This window comes from Polyodon spathula, chromosome 12, assembly GCF_017654505.1.
Source record: "Polyodon spathula isolate WHYD16114869_AA chromosome 12, ASM1765450v1, whole genome shotgun sequence".
NCBI lineage: Eukaryota > Metazoa > Chordata > Actinopteri > Acipenseriformes > Polyodontidae > Polyodon > Polyodon spathula.
In genome coordinates this window covers 41,513,444-41,534,024 of record NC_054545.1, presented here as the reverse complement: position 1 = coordinate 41,534,024, position 20,581 = coordinate 41,513,444, and the positions used below count along the sequence as shown (strand labels likewise).

At 37.1% G+C, this 20,581-nt stretch overlaps 1 protein-coding gene across 1 annotated transcript in view; it reads left to right on the top strand.

The window, feature by feature from the left end:
- Positions 1-20,581, top strand: part of mpp3a (membrane palmitoylated protein 3a) — a 47,350-nt gene that overhangs the window by 11,669 nt on the left and 15,100 nt on the right. The window contains exons 2-13 of the mRNA XM_041265283.1: positions 4,032-4,140; positions 7,907-8,025; positions 8,141-8,218; positions 11,239-11,319; positions 12,111-12,248; positions 12,549-12,630; positions 13,686-13,771; positions 14,203-14,277; positions 16,552-16,748; positions 17,424-17,488; positions 18,470-18,490; positions 20,227-20,268. Coding sequence (XP_041121217.1) covers positions 4,104-4,140; positions 7,907-8,025; positions 8,141-8,218; positions 11,239-11,319; positions 12,111-12,248; positions 12,549-12,630; positions 13,686-13,771; positions 14,203-14,277; positions 16,552-16,748; positions 17,424-17,488; positions 18,470-18,490; positions 20,227-20,268 — 1,021 coding nt within the window. The 5' untranslated portion in view covers positions 4,032-4,103. The remainder of the gene's footprint in view (positions 1-4,031; positions 4,141-7,906; positions 8,026-8,140; positions 8,219-11,238; positions 11,320-12,110; positions 12,249-12,548; positions 12,631-13,685; positions 13,772-14,202; positions 14,278-16,551; positions 16,749-17,423; positions 17,489-18,469; positions 18,491-20,226; positions 20,269-20,581) is intronic.

Sequence of the window (20,581 nt, the reverse complement as noted above, 5' to 3'; positions counted from 1 at the left end):
TAGGGTTGGAATTCACTCACTTGCAATGATTGTTTGTGACTGGTGAATAATTGACTGGACTCTTGATTTCTCAGCTCCCCTTCAACCTATTCTACCAATTTACCTATCTGCCAACCAAATTTTTAGAAGATAAATCTATCATATGTGATATTCAGTGTTTGTAGAGAGACGGGATTCTATAGCAAGATAAAAAATACAATATTATTGTTTTTTTATAAATGTAATATGCAGCTGCAGCGTTGGAATAAATTAAAAAAAAACTTTTTGCTTCACAGCCATATTGTTTGTGGTCAATAAGGCAAATAAGAATATTTCTTGTTTTTATTGCAAGACCACAGTAGTTCAAAGTAAAATGACTTAATGTAAAGTTGTAGTTCATGCATACCACATATGTTAACATTAAGTTATACGGTATTTATTGAAAGTTGCATAAACACACATTACTTGCACGTGTCTAAATCAGAGTAAATTACTCAAATGACCCAAAACCTTTTCTTGAGCACTGATACCACTGGAGAAGCGTGGAAAAACAGCAAAACCACTGTAGTAATCTTGTACAAGGGATGCACTACTGTACCTACCCCATGATATTGGTAAACGCTTCCTGTAGGATTAAATATATATATTTGTTCCTTTACATACCATACCCTGTGTCCCAGACAGGGTTAAGGAAACGTTATTTAACAATTATTTTATGTTTTAAGTGAGACAGTAGAAACGACCAGTTCAGATCTGCAGTGCAGCGACTGTGTTGAAAGATGCTTCCCACCCCTCTAACAGTCACTTGTCATCCAATGTTGCATATTGTACTAATTTGTTTAGTTTTTTTTTTAATGTCTTTCATCTATTAGAAATTAAATCATGATAATCATTGAAGAGGTTAAACATTTCGTACCTCTTTCTAGGTTAAAAACATTAAGTTCCTTATGATTCTTGTGTACATGATTCACAAGGAGGAGCTTAAAACAGTAACTTGTATACAGTTAAAAAGTAAGACAAATATCAAGCATATATTAGCACTCAGCATTAATTAGATAGACCAGCTGCACACCTTCAGTCCTTGCATATGTTAAACACTGTTGAAGATGAAGGCGTAACATTAAAATAAGTCCATCACAGTATCATGATAGTTTGTGGAATTACTTCTTGTGTTCAAGATACATGTGACAGATCTCTGTACTGTATATCCCCCCCAATCTGATACCCCTAATAATTTATGCTAAATCGAAAAATTGAATACGCATTTTTTCCCCTATGCAACAAGTGTACATTTTCATACAAACAGAATCTAAAACTCTAAACAACTTACTGTATTCTAAAGAAAATGTTTCTTGGTTATTGACATATTAAATATTGTAGAAAACCAATGGAGTATTATTAAAATGACAGTTAGAAAGGAAAGGCTATTGATAATGCCACGAGTACAGTGAAAGCTAAGTTAACTGGTCACCAAATGGAATAAATATCTGTGGCTGCATTATTCCAGGTGCCTCTCTTGTTCACTTGTTTTGAAAGCCCCACTGCTTACATTTTGGTAATTCACAATATTTTACACATACACTGATAATCCATTACAGAACTTTACTTTTGTACTGTTTGTAACAGATCACATTTTAAGAAATAATTGAATATGGTCTGTTTGCTCTTTATGTAATGTTGGACAGTTCCAATAGATACATTGAGCATTCATTCCTTCTCTGTCTTCAAATACACAAATAATTAATTACCCAGCCAAAACATCAAAGTTCACAAAACCATAAAACAAAACAAAAATAGCTTTACTCAATAACTCCCTTCAAAACAAAAGTTCACTTTTTATATTCAGCATGTTAGAAACAATTTGGGCAAGAGCAGTAACACACATTAAATAATAAGGCAACGAGGCATTTACAAATCACAGCTTCATTACATGAGCTTAACACTGTGCTTTGGAGTTTCGCTCAAACAAGAAGTCACCTGACAACCATGGATTTCCAGGTGAGATTCTCTGGTGAACCTGTTCTGTCACATTTTCCTGAGCTATCTGTGAAAACAGCACAGGAACGCTACGCATGGCTAATTTGCATATTAACTTCATCCTTTCCCCTTTGTTTGCATGACCTCAGGTGAAGAGGGTCTTAGAGTAAAATAAAGCCAATGGAAACATGAAAAATATAGGGTGTCTCCATAAAAATTAGAACGCACATAGAAACTCCTTCATTGTGGCTTTTCATCTCAGTCCCACCTCTCTGTCCATTTAACTGTGGTGGGACTGGCAGAGTTGAAAGGTCATATTGTCACATGATAGGAATAGAAAAGAAGAAGGCTGTTCAGTACTGGTAGTGGAAATTCTGACAAGTAGCAAATAGAGAAACAATCTAATAAATCAATGCTGTTGAAGCAGAACCTAAAACATTCATGGAAATGTAAGAAAAAGCAACATTTGAGGACTACAGTTAGGACTGCTGCCTTTTTCACATATTTCTCAGTCAGCCTTTTTCTATTAAAACCGCAGTATATTGTAATATAGTTTAACATAATACCACTAGATCTTGGAACAAATCAGTAATCATGCAGTATTGTGCTCTTGATATTTCAAGCAATCAAACTCGATATGTTACTTCAGTTTTCAAGTAACAAAATTACATGTACGTGTTTTCATTATCGTGCATTTAAATGTTATAAAAGGATGTTTTCTTGATTTCATATAAATATTTGTGGAAAATCGGTAATACAGATTTTTCAGAAATATTTATACACGTAAAAGAAGATTACACTTAAACGGGTTGGCGAGTCCCAGGCCTTACATAAAATATTAACTTAAAACATTTAAATGCACAATAATGTAACCTGCATTCATCTACCTGTAATTTTAGGCTATTTGAAAACTGAACAGAAATTGTTATCGACTTACATATTAATGCTGTGCTCATTTTGGCACATCATAGTCCTAGTGCAGTCTCTTAGCTTAACCGTTTAGCTGTCACTCGCTGAAGTTGATTTTACAGGAACAAAAAAAAATCTACAGATTCCAGTTACTGAAGCGTCGTAGAACAAAGCTTTTTTTTTTTTTAATCCCCATACAAAGTTGATACTCTTCTATACCAAACATGTCATATATATTGTTTTAATTGCAAGTCTTTAACAAAAGATGTTGTTTATAAACAAACACTGTATATAATTCATATCAGAACTGTACGTTGAAATAAACTATTGAAAATTTACATGTTCTTAATTGGTAACGCAAGTAAGGTTTCTTAAAAGAAAAGAAACTTGGTTAAATCACAACAGTGTGCTGTTTGTCCCAAGCATTGGGAACGTAAACGTTGGGAATGTCAAACATATGGAACAGTACCAAACAGTACATTTCTAATAAAATAGTGGTTGATAGATGAAATGGTAGCCACATTAGTCTAGAGATGATAGACAAAGAGAAGGAGATGTGATACCTTTTATTAAACTATTGTTTAGTTAGTACAATAAAGGGTATCACATCTCCTTTTCTTTGTAGTAAGATAGTGGAAATCCTTTAAGTAACCAATATATGTCAAAGAAAATATTAAAAGGAAGGCTGGTGTTTATGTGTTTCACAAATGCCAATTCCTGGACTGTCCATGTCAAACCTGGACAGATGGTAACCCTAATTACAATACATTGCAATATTGTTTTTATTGCCTACCTCAATTTTATCTGCATTAAACCAGAAACTTTGTTAGCAAGAGCTATCAGCTAAAAGGTACGCTTCCAAAAATATTTCTGCAGAGCAAGACATTTTAGCAGGTGACAAGTTCTGCTTACAATTCAGTATCTCCTCAGTTTTACACTGCATCAAAATGCCACAGTCCAGGAGCTTATGAGGCGTAACAAATGGCACTGCATAACACCAAGAGTCTTTAAATGAATGCAGCAAATCCCATTCCATTCAAGTGATAGCATGATAATGATTACAGTGCTCATGTAATATATTAGTATTCACAGTTGAGGCAGAAACCCAACACTTAGAAACATTACAGTACTATATAATTATTATTATTATTTTTTTTTTTTTACAGAAGTTGTCTTGGAAACCAAAAGCAAGACTCCATAGAGCACATTGTTCTTAGTGGTCTCACCCAAACAAATCAATGAAAGAAGCCATGCCTGTCCTGTCAGCCAGCACAGGTAAGAAAACTTCTATATCGAGGGTAAAGTTCAGAATAGATGTACTCCAATGAATGTACTGTACTACTTTATTTTAAAAAGGGGAAGTATCGTTGGGGCTTTTTAAGATTAATTATAAATGTACAACAATTATGTTTGCAATTGTTGACTAAAATATAGCAAAATTATAAACAAAACACAGCTCAAAAAGGCAAAATAAAAAGGTTAAACAAAACAAGTATGAACACAAAAATGAAACAGAAAATCCCTCGCCCAAGTCTGGCACTGTCACAGTGAGTTTTTAAATAAAAATACAAGAATATTTGTCTCTCCATGTAGCAGCAAACCTCTCTGTTCCCAGCTCATTGGTCAACTCCCTAATGGAGCTTTGGTTCTCTTTTTATAGGATGTGGCTGTTCCCAATTAACACCAATTATTCTATTAAGGAACAGGCACATTCTCATATGTTTTTGGCAGACAGGAATTAACCCCATCACTGCCAACCACCACCAAAACACACACAAACACCCACATTATTTACAGGTAGGACTCTTGCTCTGCCACATGGCCTTTTTCCAAAATTCTACCTTGCTCAAGGTCACCCCACTGGTAAAAAATATCCTGGTGACTTTAAACATGCCAAACGCACCTGAATTCAGAAACATTATGATCAATGACACATAAAAGAAAATAACCATATACATTAAATATGATGTAAATTGTAATTCCTTTTAAGTGCTTTAGAGACTTTGAATTAGGCTGTGTTCACACTGGGTCAGTTTGGAGGGTTTGTCCAGACTTGGTACGGTATGTTTGATATGAAATGTGAACAACAAAGTTTAGGGAAACGAACCGTACCGAGTTCAGCTAAAGAGGTGGTCTAGCTTCGCTTGCTAACCCTAACCCTAACTGCTGGACTCAGCCCTTTTGACCATAAGATACAAACTATACTATGTAACACCACTCAAAAGTAAACTTTTCAAATGTAGTTTAGTTCATGTTCTGAGGAAACAAGTAAATCAAAAACAGCCTTCATTTTTTGTCCCGGTCGGAAACAGTAAAATTGTTAAGTCATCCCTGTTTTTGCGATTGTATCACCTTGTTTTTAGTATAAAACTGCATCAGTCTGCAAAGCAAGATAACAGCAGAGTAATTTATTAGGTTGTGTTATCATTCAAAAATAAAATAAACTATTTGTTTAATCATTCTGATTTTGTGTTTATCACATTTAACTGGTAATATTGACTGTTTATTTGTTTTAATCTGTTTTTTTTGTTTACAGATTTTTTGTTTTGAGATGCCAATATAAAGAAAATAATGAGTTATCAGCAATAAATACACCAGCTGTTTAATTTTTTAACTGTTATTAAGTTATTATATACTGTTATTTTAAAGGGTTCAGAGTTGGTATGGTGTCAGTGAATTGAAGAAAATAAAATGTCCCAGATCTTCACTCTCCAAATCTGGTAACCCTAATTACATGGACAGTGCAAGAAACTAAAGCTCTAACATACATTTTGTCTGACACCAAAATCCAAGCTGAACAACTGGACAAAACTCACAAAAATAGTAAAATATATTCATCTTTTTCTCAAAATGAAAACATTAGAAGAACAGTGCAGTGTTGTATAACTGAATACTGCACTATTCTCCTACTGCACATCATTCAACAAATGTATTAATTAAATTAGCAAAGTGCTCCCCCATCCCCCTGCTTTCTTTCACAGCACTATGGAAGACTCTAAAACATGCTTTATTAAAAACCACAGCAATACATCAATAGCTGCCTGTGGCTGGCTGGCGAGTGGATAGAGGCCCAGAAACAGTCTGCAGTAAAAAAAAAAAAAAAAACTAATTTTATTATAAATAAACAAAAATACAGGTGCACAAGGCCAAAATAAAAAATCTTTAAACACAAATAAAACAAAAAAACAAAATTCACAAAAATAAAGGTTTCCAGGCTGGGCAATGCCTTCACTGGATTCAAAACTTTCAAACTTTCCACAACAAACCACCAACCTGCTTCCTCAGCTCCCTCCTCTTTAATGGGAAGCAGAGGCCTCCTTTTATGTCAGGTGGCTGGGTGCCGATTGATCGTTAATTAAACTAATCATCTAATCAACCCCAGCCACCTGAACACAATGAACCCAGGCAGGTAGGGGAATTTAACCCCATCCCTGCCAATTTCTAAAGAGCAGAGCTGTGCTCTGCCACACTGCCTCATTCAAGATACCTTGCAGGATATTGTAAACATCCAGTTCACAGACCATAGAAATGAACAGAGTGCATTGTGAAATATAAACGAACCACAAAAAAAACAATGAACTTGGTCCCTTTGCTCACAGAAAAGTATGATTAGCAAGATAACAGCAGTGTTTTAAACTAAATGTACCAGACCAGTGTGAATGCAGCCTTTCCACGCTTGGAGCTTCTCCCTCACTGAAGCTCCAAGAGTGGAAACGCTGCACTCTGACTGCTGAGGTTAAACCAGCCCATGACAGAATCTCCTCCTTGAGCCTTTCGTAGTTGTTGGCCGCGGTGTCCAGGTCATAATGAGCCTTCTGTGCATCCCCAATCAGGAACGGTGCAACCACGCCAGCCCATTGAGCTCTAGGCCAGGATTCTCGGGTGGCTACCCATTCCAATCCCAGCAGATAGGCCTTTACATCATCTCCTATTGGTCATTTTTTGGAGGAGATAGCTAGCCCTCATGTGGCTAACAAATGATCGGGCTGTTTCAGCTGCCGAAAGCCTATTTGTCAGCTACTACCTTTCTTGCTGACCTTGGGAAATCTATGTCATCAACAGCTTATCTGTTTCCCACTGCACATCAGTCTGTTCTTGCTGGGCACTTTAACTCTGAACCACCAGGGGGCGCTCTAATCCCACTCTGACACCACGTTGTGATTGATGGGGTGCCCATACTGGTAATACGTGTAATCAAAACTATATATTTTACCCCGTGTTAGAACGTAGTGTTTGTCACGCACCGCACTGAATCGCCTTTGTCCAAGCCCTAATCCCCACACTTGACCCAGACTTGATGTTGTACTTGTTTTTCTTTTCTTTTTCTATTCACTTATTCTCTTCTCTTTTTCTTGCTTCCAAAGAAACACAACCCACACCAGTTTACCAATCAGGGCTTTTTTATCCAAGTGTAGAGAACTGAACAAGAAGTTACCATCATGTAATTCACCTATAAGTTATTCATTAATTATTCAATCCACAGACTCCGTGCTAGTGTGACTGTGAAAACCAGAGACCTCTACTGATAATGCCCATGTCATTAGTAGACTGACATATTTATTTTGTAGCACTTTACCACAATACATACCAGGCTTATCCAGTTCCATCAAAATGGACTACCATATATTGTCTTTCAAATCTGTATCTTTATAATTGTGATGCCCTTTGTCATAAAGCTCTAAGTATTTTTTCGCCGGAAGTATCCGTCATTTTGGAAACTGCTTCACCCCGCTGGACCACATGCATTGAAGCTGTTCTCTGATTGCTCAATGGCCTAGTTGACGAGCAACAAATCACAAAAAAAATAGTATTCAATCCTATTATTTCCTGCCGCCCTAGTGCCACTCCCACGTCATCTGTGGTGTGAAAGATACTTTTGTCGCATCGCTGCAGTTTCGTTTGCAGCATCACGTCTGGTGGGTAGCAGCCTTTAGTTGGCTGGTTCTATTTCAAGAGTAAATTCTGATAATGATAATACTCATCTTTGTACACATGCATGCTAGTTATATGAAACTGACTAAGTGTGCTGTTTTCTTTGCAGGACTGCATGAAACTCTGGCGCTGTTGACATCACAGCTCCGGCCAGATGCAAACCATAAGGAAGATCTAGGCTTCCTCAAAGATGTCTTCAGTGAGAAGAGCTTGACTTATCTCATGAAAGTAGGTGCCTTCATTGGTAGATATACTAGCCATGTACAATATATACACTTGTTTAAAAGACAATACAAACAGGTTTCTATGTGTTTTTCAAATGAGCTCTTTTTCTGTGTTTCAGATTCACGAGAAGCTCCAGCAGTATGAAAGTCAGAGCCCCACCCCTATCCTCCATACCGCACACTCCCTAGCGGAGGATGTGAGTACCAAACCAAATCAGATTATCTTTAAAACTGCGCTGCGTAATCCCCAATACATCAAATATACCAAAGTGTTTCAAACAAACCTATTGTCATGAAATATAAATACACTGTTACAAAGTCACTCAGTAAATAGATAAAGGTCCAGGAAAATTAATCCAAATCTATATTATGACAAAGTGGGGTATCTTTGTAACTTGCAAGACCTTTCACACTGTCTTCTTGTGTAAAATGAAATATTGGACCACAGATTTGTTGCAAAAACCTAACTTCTTCCAGGAGTTCTAAATAAACTTTGCTAAAAACTACATTTTTAACTATCACTGAACAGTTAAGCTGTTTACCCGGGTGCCCCTCCTGTGCGTATTTTTTGTTTTTTGTTTTATGTGGTGTGATACTGTTGGTACATGGGGTATAATGTGGGCTATGTATCACGAGTGATTTAAAAAAAAAAAAAAAAAAGGGGCAACGTGCCTTTTGTTTTGTGAAGTGTTTTGTTTGTTTAAACCTTTTATGTATTAAAAACCAATGCATTCACTCACTATTCTATGTCCTGAATTTCCTGGCTTGATGTCGCCACCAGCCAGCCTAGGCACATGGTCACAAAACATGTATACTTTTACAACTATGTAAAAACACTGAACCTTCCCTTAAGGTTCCCCGCAGGTCTCTTCTCAGGCCTAACACAGACAGCTTCTCCTCTTTCTTTTTTTATTAGGGTTTGTTGGTGCATGCCATCTAAATTGAGATGATGAGCGCGCTCTACTGTTATATATTCTCCCATTTCCCTATGCTTTTTGTAAATTTGAATATACATTTCTTTCTCCATTTGTTTTTCTCTCCCTTCTACCTTCAAAATATAATTTTACTGTGTTACTTCAATTTCTATTTCCCTTAACTTTGTTTTTAATATGTTTCTTTGCTGAATATATGTATTGCATTTCTTACATATATGTTCCACAGTTTCTTGTTCCACACAATTTACTACATAACCCATTCTCATGGCTCCCAATCACATGACAGACAGAGACTATTGCCAGCTGATGTAAGGATGTCAGGGCAATATTACCCCCCCCCCCCCCCCCCCATGATGAAAGCACAGACAAAAACATGGCCCTCATTCCCTGGAGGCTGGATTGATGCCAACCAAGGCAGCAGCCGGTTAAGCATGAAGGCAAAGGGTGCTAAGAGTCAACAGGTTACGATTTTAGGCTGCCACAGAACACTGACCCTGGCCACGTACAACTGCAGGTGTCTTTCAGGCGAAGCAATACTTCAAGAGTTAGAAGAAGAACTTGGAAGAATCGACTGGGGCATCGCAGGACTAAGCAAAGTACAGCAAAATGACAAAGGACTACTATAACTCAAGAGTGGACATCTTCTCTTCTACTGAGGCAATACAGATGGAAGAACAGGAGGCGTTGGAGTCATTGTCCACAAGAGAATCAAGAATAATGGAGTAGAGATTGACAGCGCACCAGAGAGGTCCGCAAGACTGATAGTGAAAGTTTCAAGGAAGTATGAACTTCAGCTCATCCAAGTATATGCACCAACAACAAGCTATTCGGAAGTCAAAGATTTTTATAAAGAAGTACAACAACACGAAAATGGGAAAAGCCACTATAAGTTCATCATTGATGACATCAAGCCCAAAATAGGACCCCAGCAAGAAGATGAAAATTCGGTTAGCAAATTTGGACATGGCGACAGAAACGAGAGGGGTGAGAGACCAGTCAAACTTGCAGAGAACAACAACTTATTTATGATGAATACCTTCTTCCAGAAGAAACCCACCAGGAAATGGACATGGAGAGGACCCAACGGAAAACTGTGCCTTATACCCATTTGTTGACCTACATGTATCCAAATGCATCTTTCCTACTCTGGAAAACAATAGTCAGAGATAGTATTTGTTCAAAACGCACATTTATGAGCTGAAAAAGCACAATCCCTTCACCCCTGAGGCAGTGTCAATGCTCTGGGAATCTAAAACAGTACCTCAGGAGTCTGGATGAGTCAGAGGAATGAAACATAGACAGTATTCAAGACAGACAACACAAAAATGGGAGGAGTGGCAAACACTGTTGCAGCAGCAAAGGTCATTCAAAATGATGTAGACAGAACTGGGCAGACACATGACAAATTTAATATTTAATAATATTTAATATAGAAAACTGTAAGGTACTGCACACAGGCAATACAAATGTCCATTATAAATACCACATGGGAGACACTGAAATTAAAGAAGGAATCTATGAAAAAGAGCTAGGAGTTTATGTTGACTCAGAAATGTCTTCATCTAGACAATGTGGGGGAAACTATAAAAAAGGCCAACAAAATTCTCGGATATACAGTATAATCAAGGGAAGCAATGTTAAAACTTTACAATGGATTAGTAAAGCTGAGGGAAGATGAGGCCACTTTTTCAGGAACAGTGGCTTGAAACCTGGTTACAGGAGACCTAGCTTGAGGCAACTTTGTTGTATCAAACCCCAAGTCTCCCTTGTGCCATGCAGTGGCCTGAAATCTAGTCTCCTGAAACCAATTTCAAAGCCTCAAATTGGTTTCTTGTTCACTCAGCTTAGCTTAAGACCTCACCCAGAGTATTGTGTTTCTGGTTACCTCGCTACAAAAAGGATATTGCTGCTTTAGAAAGAGTGCAAAGAATAGTGACCAGAATTATTCCTGGTTTACAAGGCATGTCATATGCAGACAGGCTAAAATAATTGAATCTATTCAGTCTTGAACAAAGAAGACTATGCAGTGATCAGAAAATAGGAGACACTTTTTTTCACAGAGAATTGTGGGAGTCTGGAACCAACTCCCCAGTAATGTTGTTGAAGCCAACACCTTGGGATCCTTCAAGAAGCTACTTAATGAGATTCTGGGATCAATAAGCTACTAACAACCAAACAAGCAATATGGGCCAAATCTTGTCACCAGAATTCAAACTAGAAGCATATAATAAACCAATGCTAATAAACAAATTAATCAGATTATTGTGTGGAATTCCCGACAGGTGGCTGAAGAACTTCAGAGTAGGCCTATGGGTAATGATGAGAAGGAACTGTTTCAGCTGTTAACTGCTCCACACCTCAAGGTACATTGCAGTTCTGCTTATGTGATACTGTCAAACCCTATTCAGATATAATAAAACCAGTATGATGCTGTAATTGGTCTTAAAGAGCACCCTGTTATGAGTATGAAATACCATCTTACCTAAGGCAAGGTATTGTTTAGATTTACTTTGTGTACATTTTCTGGTTCAGTCATCATATCCTGGTGACTTTTTAAATCTTGGAAATTAAAATCACCCCTGTAGCTTCTTTAGAGCTCTCAAAACATGTCATCTCTCTAATTCCAGACGATACACCAGTGAGTAGGCATGTTTGAGATTTAGGCAACAGAGGCGCTTTATATACAGTTTCATATCTATATATATGAATGTTGAATCTAGGATTTAGGTTAAAGTGTATTTTTTTTTAAATTTTAGCCAATAATTATATATATATATCTCACAGAAAGGAAGGCGACGGCATCACCAGTTAATAAAATCCAGATCCTCAAGTATATTAATTAAACAGGGTTTATTCTTACATTATCATGTTAAAACAATCATAATTTTGCTCACACGCTTTGACAACATTATCTTCATCAGAGCACTATAGGAATAGTACAATTCAGATATCTTATAAAAAAAACCACACCTGACACCTATAATTGATCATTGGTTATTCGACAGGGGGTCTGTGGAATTGAAAAATCTGTTTGCAAACGAATGTAAAAAAATATATTTTCATTGCAAAAGTTGAAGCTGTTATGTGTTAATAAGCAAATAACATTTTTTTTTTTTTGGAGTTTGGAGTTATCTCTCTTTGAAATTATGTGCAGGCTGTTCTCACAGTCCATGACACAGTCGCTCAGAAGAATTTTGACCCGGTCCTCCCTCCTCTCCCAGAGGACTTTGAGGATGAGCTGGAGGAGGAGTCTGTGAAGATTGTCCGTCTCGTCAAGAACAAGGAGCCTCTGGTGAGTGAGTGGAAGCTGTGGTTTAGTGTAGTGGTTATGCCGTGAATGGAAAGAAGAAGGTTGTTTGGTCATGGATTTTCCAGACCAGCTACTGTAGGTAATGGCACATAAACATGATAACTCAGGATTGAAGCAGCAGAATCACAGAATAATTGCAAATGCCTTATAGTAATACAAAAATCAATTAAACGGCATTTCACCTGCTAAATAATTATTTGTTCAGTCCACTAAAGGATTAATCAATGGATATTTACTGAAACTCAAAAAAAATGTATCATGGAAACTGTACTTTCTTCCCAGGGAGCCACAATAAGGAGGGATGAGGCCACAGGCGCAGTCATTGTTGCGAGGATCATGCGGGGTGGAGCAGCTGATCGCAGTGGTAGGTGCTCCTAATCTCCTACTGTCTGTGTGTGCCTGCCTAGCCCCAAGCCTACATTCCCTGCAGTGGTGTGACTGCTCTACCTTATTTGGTGAGCTGATCTTCTGCTGGTGCATGCTGCTGGATGTGGCCCATCTGCTCATCAGCAGGAATCACAAGGCTCTTATTGTCGTGCACCTTTTTTGTTCAGAACATTTTTATTTAGGTGTTGTTTTTTTATTAAAAAAAAAACAAAAAACAGTTCTTGTTTGCAAGTGCAGGAGGGATTTTTCTTGATTTAAATTATTTTTCTTTTTTAACACTTCATTTTATTTATATTTTAGTTTTACCTTAAAGGTATTCATTTTTAGTTTTTTTTATATGTATGTGCAGAGTGGGGGAGGAGCAGGCTGGTAGCACAGGCCATGTGCTCTTTGTTTGCCTCGTACCCTTTTATTATTTTTGTATTGTTTGAGTTTAAAACTATTCTTGTTTTAAACTTCAATTTGTTTGTTTTCCTTTTTTAAGGAAGAATAACACAATAAAATACAAATTAAAAAAAAAAAAAAAAACTGATTGCAGTGTAGGTAGTTCAGAATTCAGAGTAGAGTTATGAACAATCTTCATTTCCAAGGTGTTTGTAACTCTGAGGTTGTACTTTAAATAAAGGAATAAAAAAATAAAAATGAATAATAAAAACATGGGAAGGCAGTGTTCTTCTTTAAATCAGAGGCTGCCACAAATGCAGCAATTGAGCGGGGTCTTACCATCGGGCGGATGTTTGTCTCCACTGAAGTCCTCAACAGGGTCATCGTGACTAAAGTGCCACAATTCTTGCAGGATGCCCTGCTCAAGATCCACTTGCCAGCCCTATGAGAGATAAAGACTTTTGGTTAAAAAGTTTAAAAAAAACCTAAGAGGATTGTTAGAACTTCAAACAATTTTAAATAAGAAACTATATTTAAGTTTTTCTATTGTATTATTGTCTCTTTTTATGCAAAATGCATAACACAGAGCTCTATTCTGAAATACATTTTCAAATGTAAAAGTAATTAGCTGTTTGTGTTTGTTTCTAGGTCTGGTTCATGTTGGAGATGAATTCAGAGAAGTCAATGGAATTCTAATCGTCCACAAGAGGCCAGATGAAATCAGTCAGATCTTGGTAAATAGCTTCAGGTGCTATTGTAGTGATCATTTGAATATTTTTGTTGAAGTAAAATATAAATTTGAATAATAAATAAACAAGAAGCCAGCAATGGCAGGAACACATATAGTCACAGGTAATATGCTCATAATGCTGCCGGGGCCTACCATGAAAAGTATCCAGACAGACCAACAAGTCACATGACAGCATTATGTCGAATTGCACACTACAATATGTCAGCCTAGTGGTGGAGCTCAATTTATGAGAACATTTAAGTTATAGGTTAAATAAATCTGAGCATCAATCTACATAACTAAATCTTTTAACCTGTGGGATTAGTTTGGTTGCTCTGCGCTGGACTCTCTCCAAGGCAGTTTGAATAAGTTCTGTGCTAATGTTTTCTTCTGTACTCTATTTCTATATTCAATATGTTAATTTTTTCTGTGCAGTCTCAGTCTCAGGGCTCAATAACATTGAAAATAATCCCAGCAATAAAAGAGGAGGACCGCCTGAAGGAGAGCAAGGTATGTGCTACTAACACCACGGTATACACAAGCAGTGTCTATCTTATCACCATGCAGGGGCGTGCACAAGTGGGGGCAAGCAGTGGCAAGCCAATAATCATCTCCAAAATATTGATTTCTGTTTATCAATGTATTGCATTTGCACTTTCTGTCACTGACGTGCAGTTATGGACACACATGTACTCGGTTTGCACACGTTCCCCCATAACATGCAGTTAAGGACACGCGCGTATTCATGTTCACTTAATGTCAACCCGCAGTAGTACAATCAGAGGAAAAACAACACTTCTTTTTAAAAACAAAAGCAGAACAAATCGCAACGATGGACATAAGAAATGTCTTTAAAAAATGTCACAAACACCAAAGGATCAGCCGTCTCATAATCAAGAGCCTGGACCCTACTAGACTTCCAGCAAAGAAAACCAAGACCTTCACGCACATGTTTCGGAGAACAGTGCAGCAACTATCAGCATAAGAACCGAAGGTGAAGTGACTGAAACAGGTGATGAAGGCTTTTCTCAAATCGAGTACTCCTACTAGTAACCCTAATCATGGACTGCCATTTTTGGTTTAATAAAATAGAGCTTTTGCATATTGTAAAGCAACCTGTGCTGAATAGGTATCCCCAACAAATGTTTGGAAATAAATTACACTTGTTTAATACAGCATGGTTATGAAATAAGAGGTTGCCTCTTGGCTGGAATATTCCAAAAAAACGATAATGTTTTGTTTCGCACGTTTTAACCAGGATATAATCTGGCTTTTGCAACTGGAAAAATGAACCTGAAAAAATGAAAGAGCACAAAAAAACTAGCAAGCACAGATCTGCAGTTGAATGTATCACCCATCTTAAATGTGAAAAGTTACATATGGATTTGATGTTAAGCGAAGTAACGCAAGCACAGCACCTAAAAGAAATAACTGAAAATGAGAAAAACAAAGAGTATATTACACGTCTGCAAGATCTGTGTCGTACATTAGCTTGCCATCTCAGGGACATGATGAGTGTGCAACTGATAATAGAGGGCTTTTCTTGGAGATTGTTTCAGAAAAAAAGCCAGCTACTTATCAAATCGTTCTCAAAATGACATGATATCTGTTTAAACTAATGTTATAGAGAATTAGATTAAAAAAAAAAATGAAGTCAGATATTTCAGTGTGATACTGGATGAAACTCCCAATGTTGCTGTTGCTATAAGTGTACCACTGGCTGGCAAAGCAGCACACTTCTACCTGCCCAGTGCAGAGTCTGACTTAATAAACTGAATTTCAGAACCTGCAAATCCTGAGTGAGACTACTTCATTTTAATGCAACTCTACAATACTAAAAGGGAAAGAAGCACTTGTTTAGCTGAATCAAGAATATCAGTAGAGCTCCTGAAATGCAGTACGATTTATTCTTACACAAAACCTATTTTTAACGTTAGGGAATTTGACAATTTGCCTTTATCAGAAGTCATGAAGGTCTGTAAAGAACATGACCAGGGGACTTCGCAGTAGCATGACACAAGTTTGTCTTCAGCAACTGTTAATTCTTGCAATAGAGACTGAGTTAACCAACAGCATTAACACAGAGGAGGCTGTGGAAACCTTTATCCAGATGACTCCACGGAGTGACCCCCCCCAAGTAGCGGTCAAATTAAAATTTCTCTGTGCGCCCCTGTCACCATGTATTATTATAACAAATAATGCGTGCCTTATGAATACCTGGTGGTTGTACATAACAAAGATGGAAGGCATATAAAGAAAATGATTCATGAGTGGCTCGCCTGGTAATGGTACCAAGCTGTTGCAATATATAGTTTTACTGTATACAGGCTTTTGAATGCAGATGCGTAAATTGTTTTAATTATTTATTTTGTTTATCTTTTTCAAAACTAGTCATTTATTTATGATAAGGGAGGGACATATAACTTTTATTTACTGTTAAAATAGATTTTCAAGGTAATTGTGGAAATATTTGTAGAGTTGTTTTTTAATTTGCTGTATGTAATTAAAATTGATATTTTTTTATCTTTTACTATTTCTCCAAATTGATTTTTGTTTAGCTGTAAAGCTCTTTGAGGTGATTTTTAGCGACAGGTGCTATATAAGAAATAAAGATTGATTGACTGATACTGTTAATGAAATGCAGGCTACTTAAGGTGTATGTGGAAATTACATTTACTGCCTGACAACTTACGGTAACCATACACACATGTATCTTACTTATTGGGGAAATAATTCTGTATGCAAAAGGTAGGCGAGCTAAAGAGTGGGGTGTGTTTTCCACAGGTGCACATGCGTGCTTTGTTTGATTACATCCCTGCGGAGGACAAAGCCACTCCCTGCCAGGAGGCTGGCCTGCCCTTCAAGAAGGGTGACATCCTGCAGGTAGTCAGTCAGGATGACCCCACCTGGTGGCAGGCCAAGAGAGTTGGGGACAGCAACCTACGAGCTGGGCTCATCCCTTCAAAGCAGTTCCAGGAAAGGTGAGGGTACTTACTGCCTTTCCTTCACAGGCCAGTGAGGGAGGCACCTTTTTGGGGTTTATAAATTTAGTCCAAGACAATGGCACCAGATCTTAATCTGAATACCTGCTTTCAGCCAGGACAGCTTGTGCCATTTAAAATCATTTTCTTACAGTTAGACACTTTATATAGAGCTTGCTAATTTGGTAACTGAACCTTCCGCTCTCCCTAGCCCTACAAATTAAAGTGTTTAGGCCTTCTTTTAACGCTCTTTAAAAGAAACAGTATTCCACTCGTGTTTCATAGCAGACTGCTGATTTTCAAGAGATATACTTTGTTGCTGGTAGTTATTCTGGGATTATCTGATTTGTAATCATGTATTGCATTTTCTGGGCCTGGTAATATGATAATATTTAAAAACTAGACTTTGTAGCGGATAAATATTAAAAAACAAGATATTTGTTTTTCTGTAGAGCTGCTCATTTTGAAAATGTCATTAATATAGTCTTTTGTTACGCAATATCACCAAGGATACATTTGGCATTTGAATACTTCTAGCATCAACTGTGTTGCCTAGATAGGGTTTGTTGTTGAAATAAATACTAAATACCATAATTAAAGATATAAAACTGTGTACACAAGCCACAGTAATTTCTCGCCTATTTTCAACTGCTAAATCTGTTTTTCTTCACACAGGCGTTTTATTTACAGAATAAAAATGGGCACTCTGCCAAACCCCAAATCTCCAAAACACACACTTTGTAAGTTAATCTTTTCATTTGCATGTTTTCTTTTTTTTTTCCCAGATGCTCCAACAAAAATCCAGTTGAATCACTAAATCTTCTTTACTGCTAATCCATTTGCACGTCTTGTCAAAAAGCACAGCTATAAAAGCAAATACATTTAATCCCAATGGATATAATCTGATGTGATACCTCAAAGGAGGTCTGTGAAATGGGTGGTTTATCCTTATTTAATCTGGTTCTTCATTTAAATCCAAACCAAATGATCACTAGTTTATCTGATTATCTTTTAGTATCAGATCCCCGGTACTCTCTCCAAGCCCTGGTCCACGTTTGAAAGAAAAAAGTGCTTTACAGTTATCTGTGTACTGTATAATATCCTATTGAATGCTGTATGATACACTCGGATATCACGTTGACCTTGAGTAGGGTGCAAATCTGCTTGTATCATACAGCACATCCGAACAGCTTTCTTCATTCCATACATTTCCTCAGCCCCAGCTATCTGTATATGTAGAGCAGGTGGGGCTCAGAAGTGAAAGGTCACATTGACACATGATTTGAATGAAATAAGGAAGGCTGTTCATTCCTGACATTTAGGATAATCCAAACAAGTACAAAGCAATGCCAGGTAAAGGCAAATTTAGAAAAAAAAATAACAAAATAGAGCCCAGAACCATTAGGAATGACTGCAAGCAATCTAATATAGTAAGGGCAATAAAAAAAAGAATGTTTCTTTTTTAGGGAAGGATATATAACATACTATCATAACATGTATTACTGTAATTGAAAGTTCAGTATGACTCACATTAACATTAACACTTTACTGTAAATAATTTTGTGATAATATAGTGCAAATGGTTTGGTAAATTTGACAAAAAAAATTCTGAACAGCTATATACATGTTATGTCGAATTCCACATAATTATTGTATTTTCTGTGCCAAGTTTATTAGGATAATTTATAGATGTGCTTTTCTTTCCTTATCGCTAACCGTAGATGACCAAGCTTGTGACAAAGGTGGGTATTTGAAGTTGAATAGTCCCGAGTTTGATCCTTAAAAGAAAATTAAAACAATAGTACTATGACTGGTGTAATGTTTCTCATATGGTAATGTTGTATTTTACTAACCCTATCCAGTTCCTAACCTTAACCTGTATTGCCGTGATACGAATTGACATGAGCTTAAAATGAATTGCATGAGATAACTTGTGACAGGATGCAAGTGGTGCGGTGTACAAAGTGAAGGTCCAAACAGTACTCTGTGAAAAACTTCTGTATTTAATACAAGAAAGTAAATAATAAATCAATTGCTCCTATACCAACAATGGTATAGAGGAAACCAATACAACGGGTTGCTGTCCCAAGCAAAAAGACTCCAAAACCACAATCCTCTGTGCACGAAACTGTGTTCTGTAGGTCCTGGGAAAAGTGGTGCTCGTTTAAATGCCATGCTTGTGTCACAAAGGATGGTTGTCAGGGTTTCCATGCTGGTGGTTGCAGCTAATGGATCGCTCACTCCTCCTCTATAACACAAAACAATAACAAACACAGCTCTCTGGCACGTTAGAATCGTCACCGTAAGGGGCCGTAGCTACTGCTTCCCCTTTGTACCACCAAACTCCTCCCTGCACTCAGCCCGTTGCCATGTTTTATCCAATCGCTGCCTGACCAGTATCTGATCGCAATGGAGTTGTTTAGAGTACTTGCAGCTATGCGCTTTCCCCAACATGGCTGACTTCCAGTTTCCATCTACTGTTGAGTCCACCGATTGAGGGAAACACATACAACTAGCCTTACACAGTGCCTTTTCTGGTCGGGAGGGAAATTTACAGTTCAAATACCTTCGCTCTATCAATTAACGAAATAGCTTTTTAAGCACAAGCATAGTGACTAATATTTTATTAGGCTTGTGACAGGACTGCCAAGGCTGTTGTTTATCAGAAAGAGAGACTCAGACACAGAACAGCTGCAGGGCCAAAACAAAAGGTTACAAGCATCTCATAAACTCAGAAGTGTGTTATACAAGTGTCTTTAAGAGTTGTATTTTCCTTCCAAATGGAATTAAGGCCTTGCTAAATCTGGCCTATGGGGTTGACACAACTTTAAGAATTGTTTTAAGGTTAAAGGTCAATGTGTGTAACTAATTCAAGTTTGCAGGTCATATATGACAGCTGTTTACCATAGTAAAAGCATAGTCAAATCATGGCAGAGCATAATTAAGCACTGACCAGCATATTATGGTAAAGCATATCAATGAAGATGTCAAACCAGGGTAATCTATTGTAAGTGCATGGTATAACCATGGGAAAAGCATGAATGAATATGCAAAATACCGTGGTAAACTTTTATAAGAGTTTAGATTGGTTTAAAGGTTTTCTTTTTTCAGAGCACTGCTTTGCCTAAGAGAATGTTGATAACAAAAAAAAACATGCCTTAAATTTTGTGAAAGGGGCCCACTGTGTTGTATTTAAAAACACATCAAGTAAATCTTCAGCAGAAGAAAAGGAGGATGAATTATTGAGATTTCTGGATAGTACTTTACTTGATCAATATACTATAGGATTCTTTTTAAATACAAAGCAAAAAAATGCTTACTGGACACTCCCAGTGTAGCAACTTTCAATTAAAAGTTTTCACATTTCTTGGTTCAGTTTATGTTGAATAACCTACAATACAACCCATAAATATTCGATCATGTATTCTGATTTCTGACACTCTGCTTGTCCCTTTTCTTTCTTCTTGACTCCTTTCAGAAGACTGTGACTGTGAGAGCTATTTCAATGGACAGTATATAGGTGAGAGCAATATCACAATAAAGCACTGTACAAAGTACCACAGCTTGCTGTGCAGAAAGTTCATTTTAGATCCTACAATATGAAGGAACTGGGCTGTTATTAGTGTGGGTTTATAGTCAAGAGACCCCGTGATAACATACTAACCCCCAAATACATTTAGTAAAATGTCATTGTAAAGAATGTATCAATTGTAATACTTAAAGGGTACATAAGGACATTTATTTTATTTTATTGTGTTACGTGTTCCCATGTGTTGCTACAGCTTGCATAAGGTGTGTGTATTGTTTTATTTTACATTTTTACCACTTTTTTA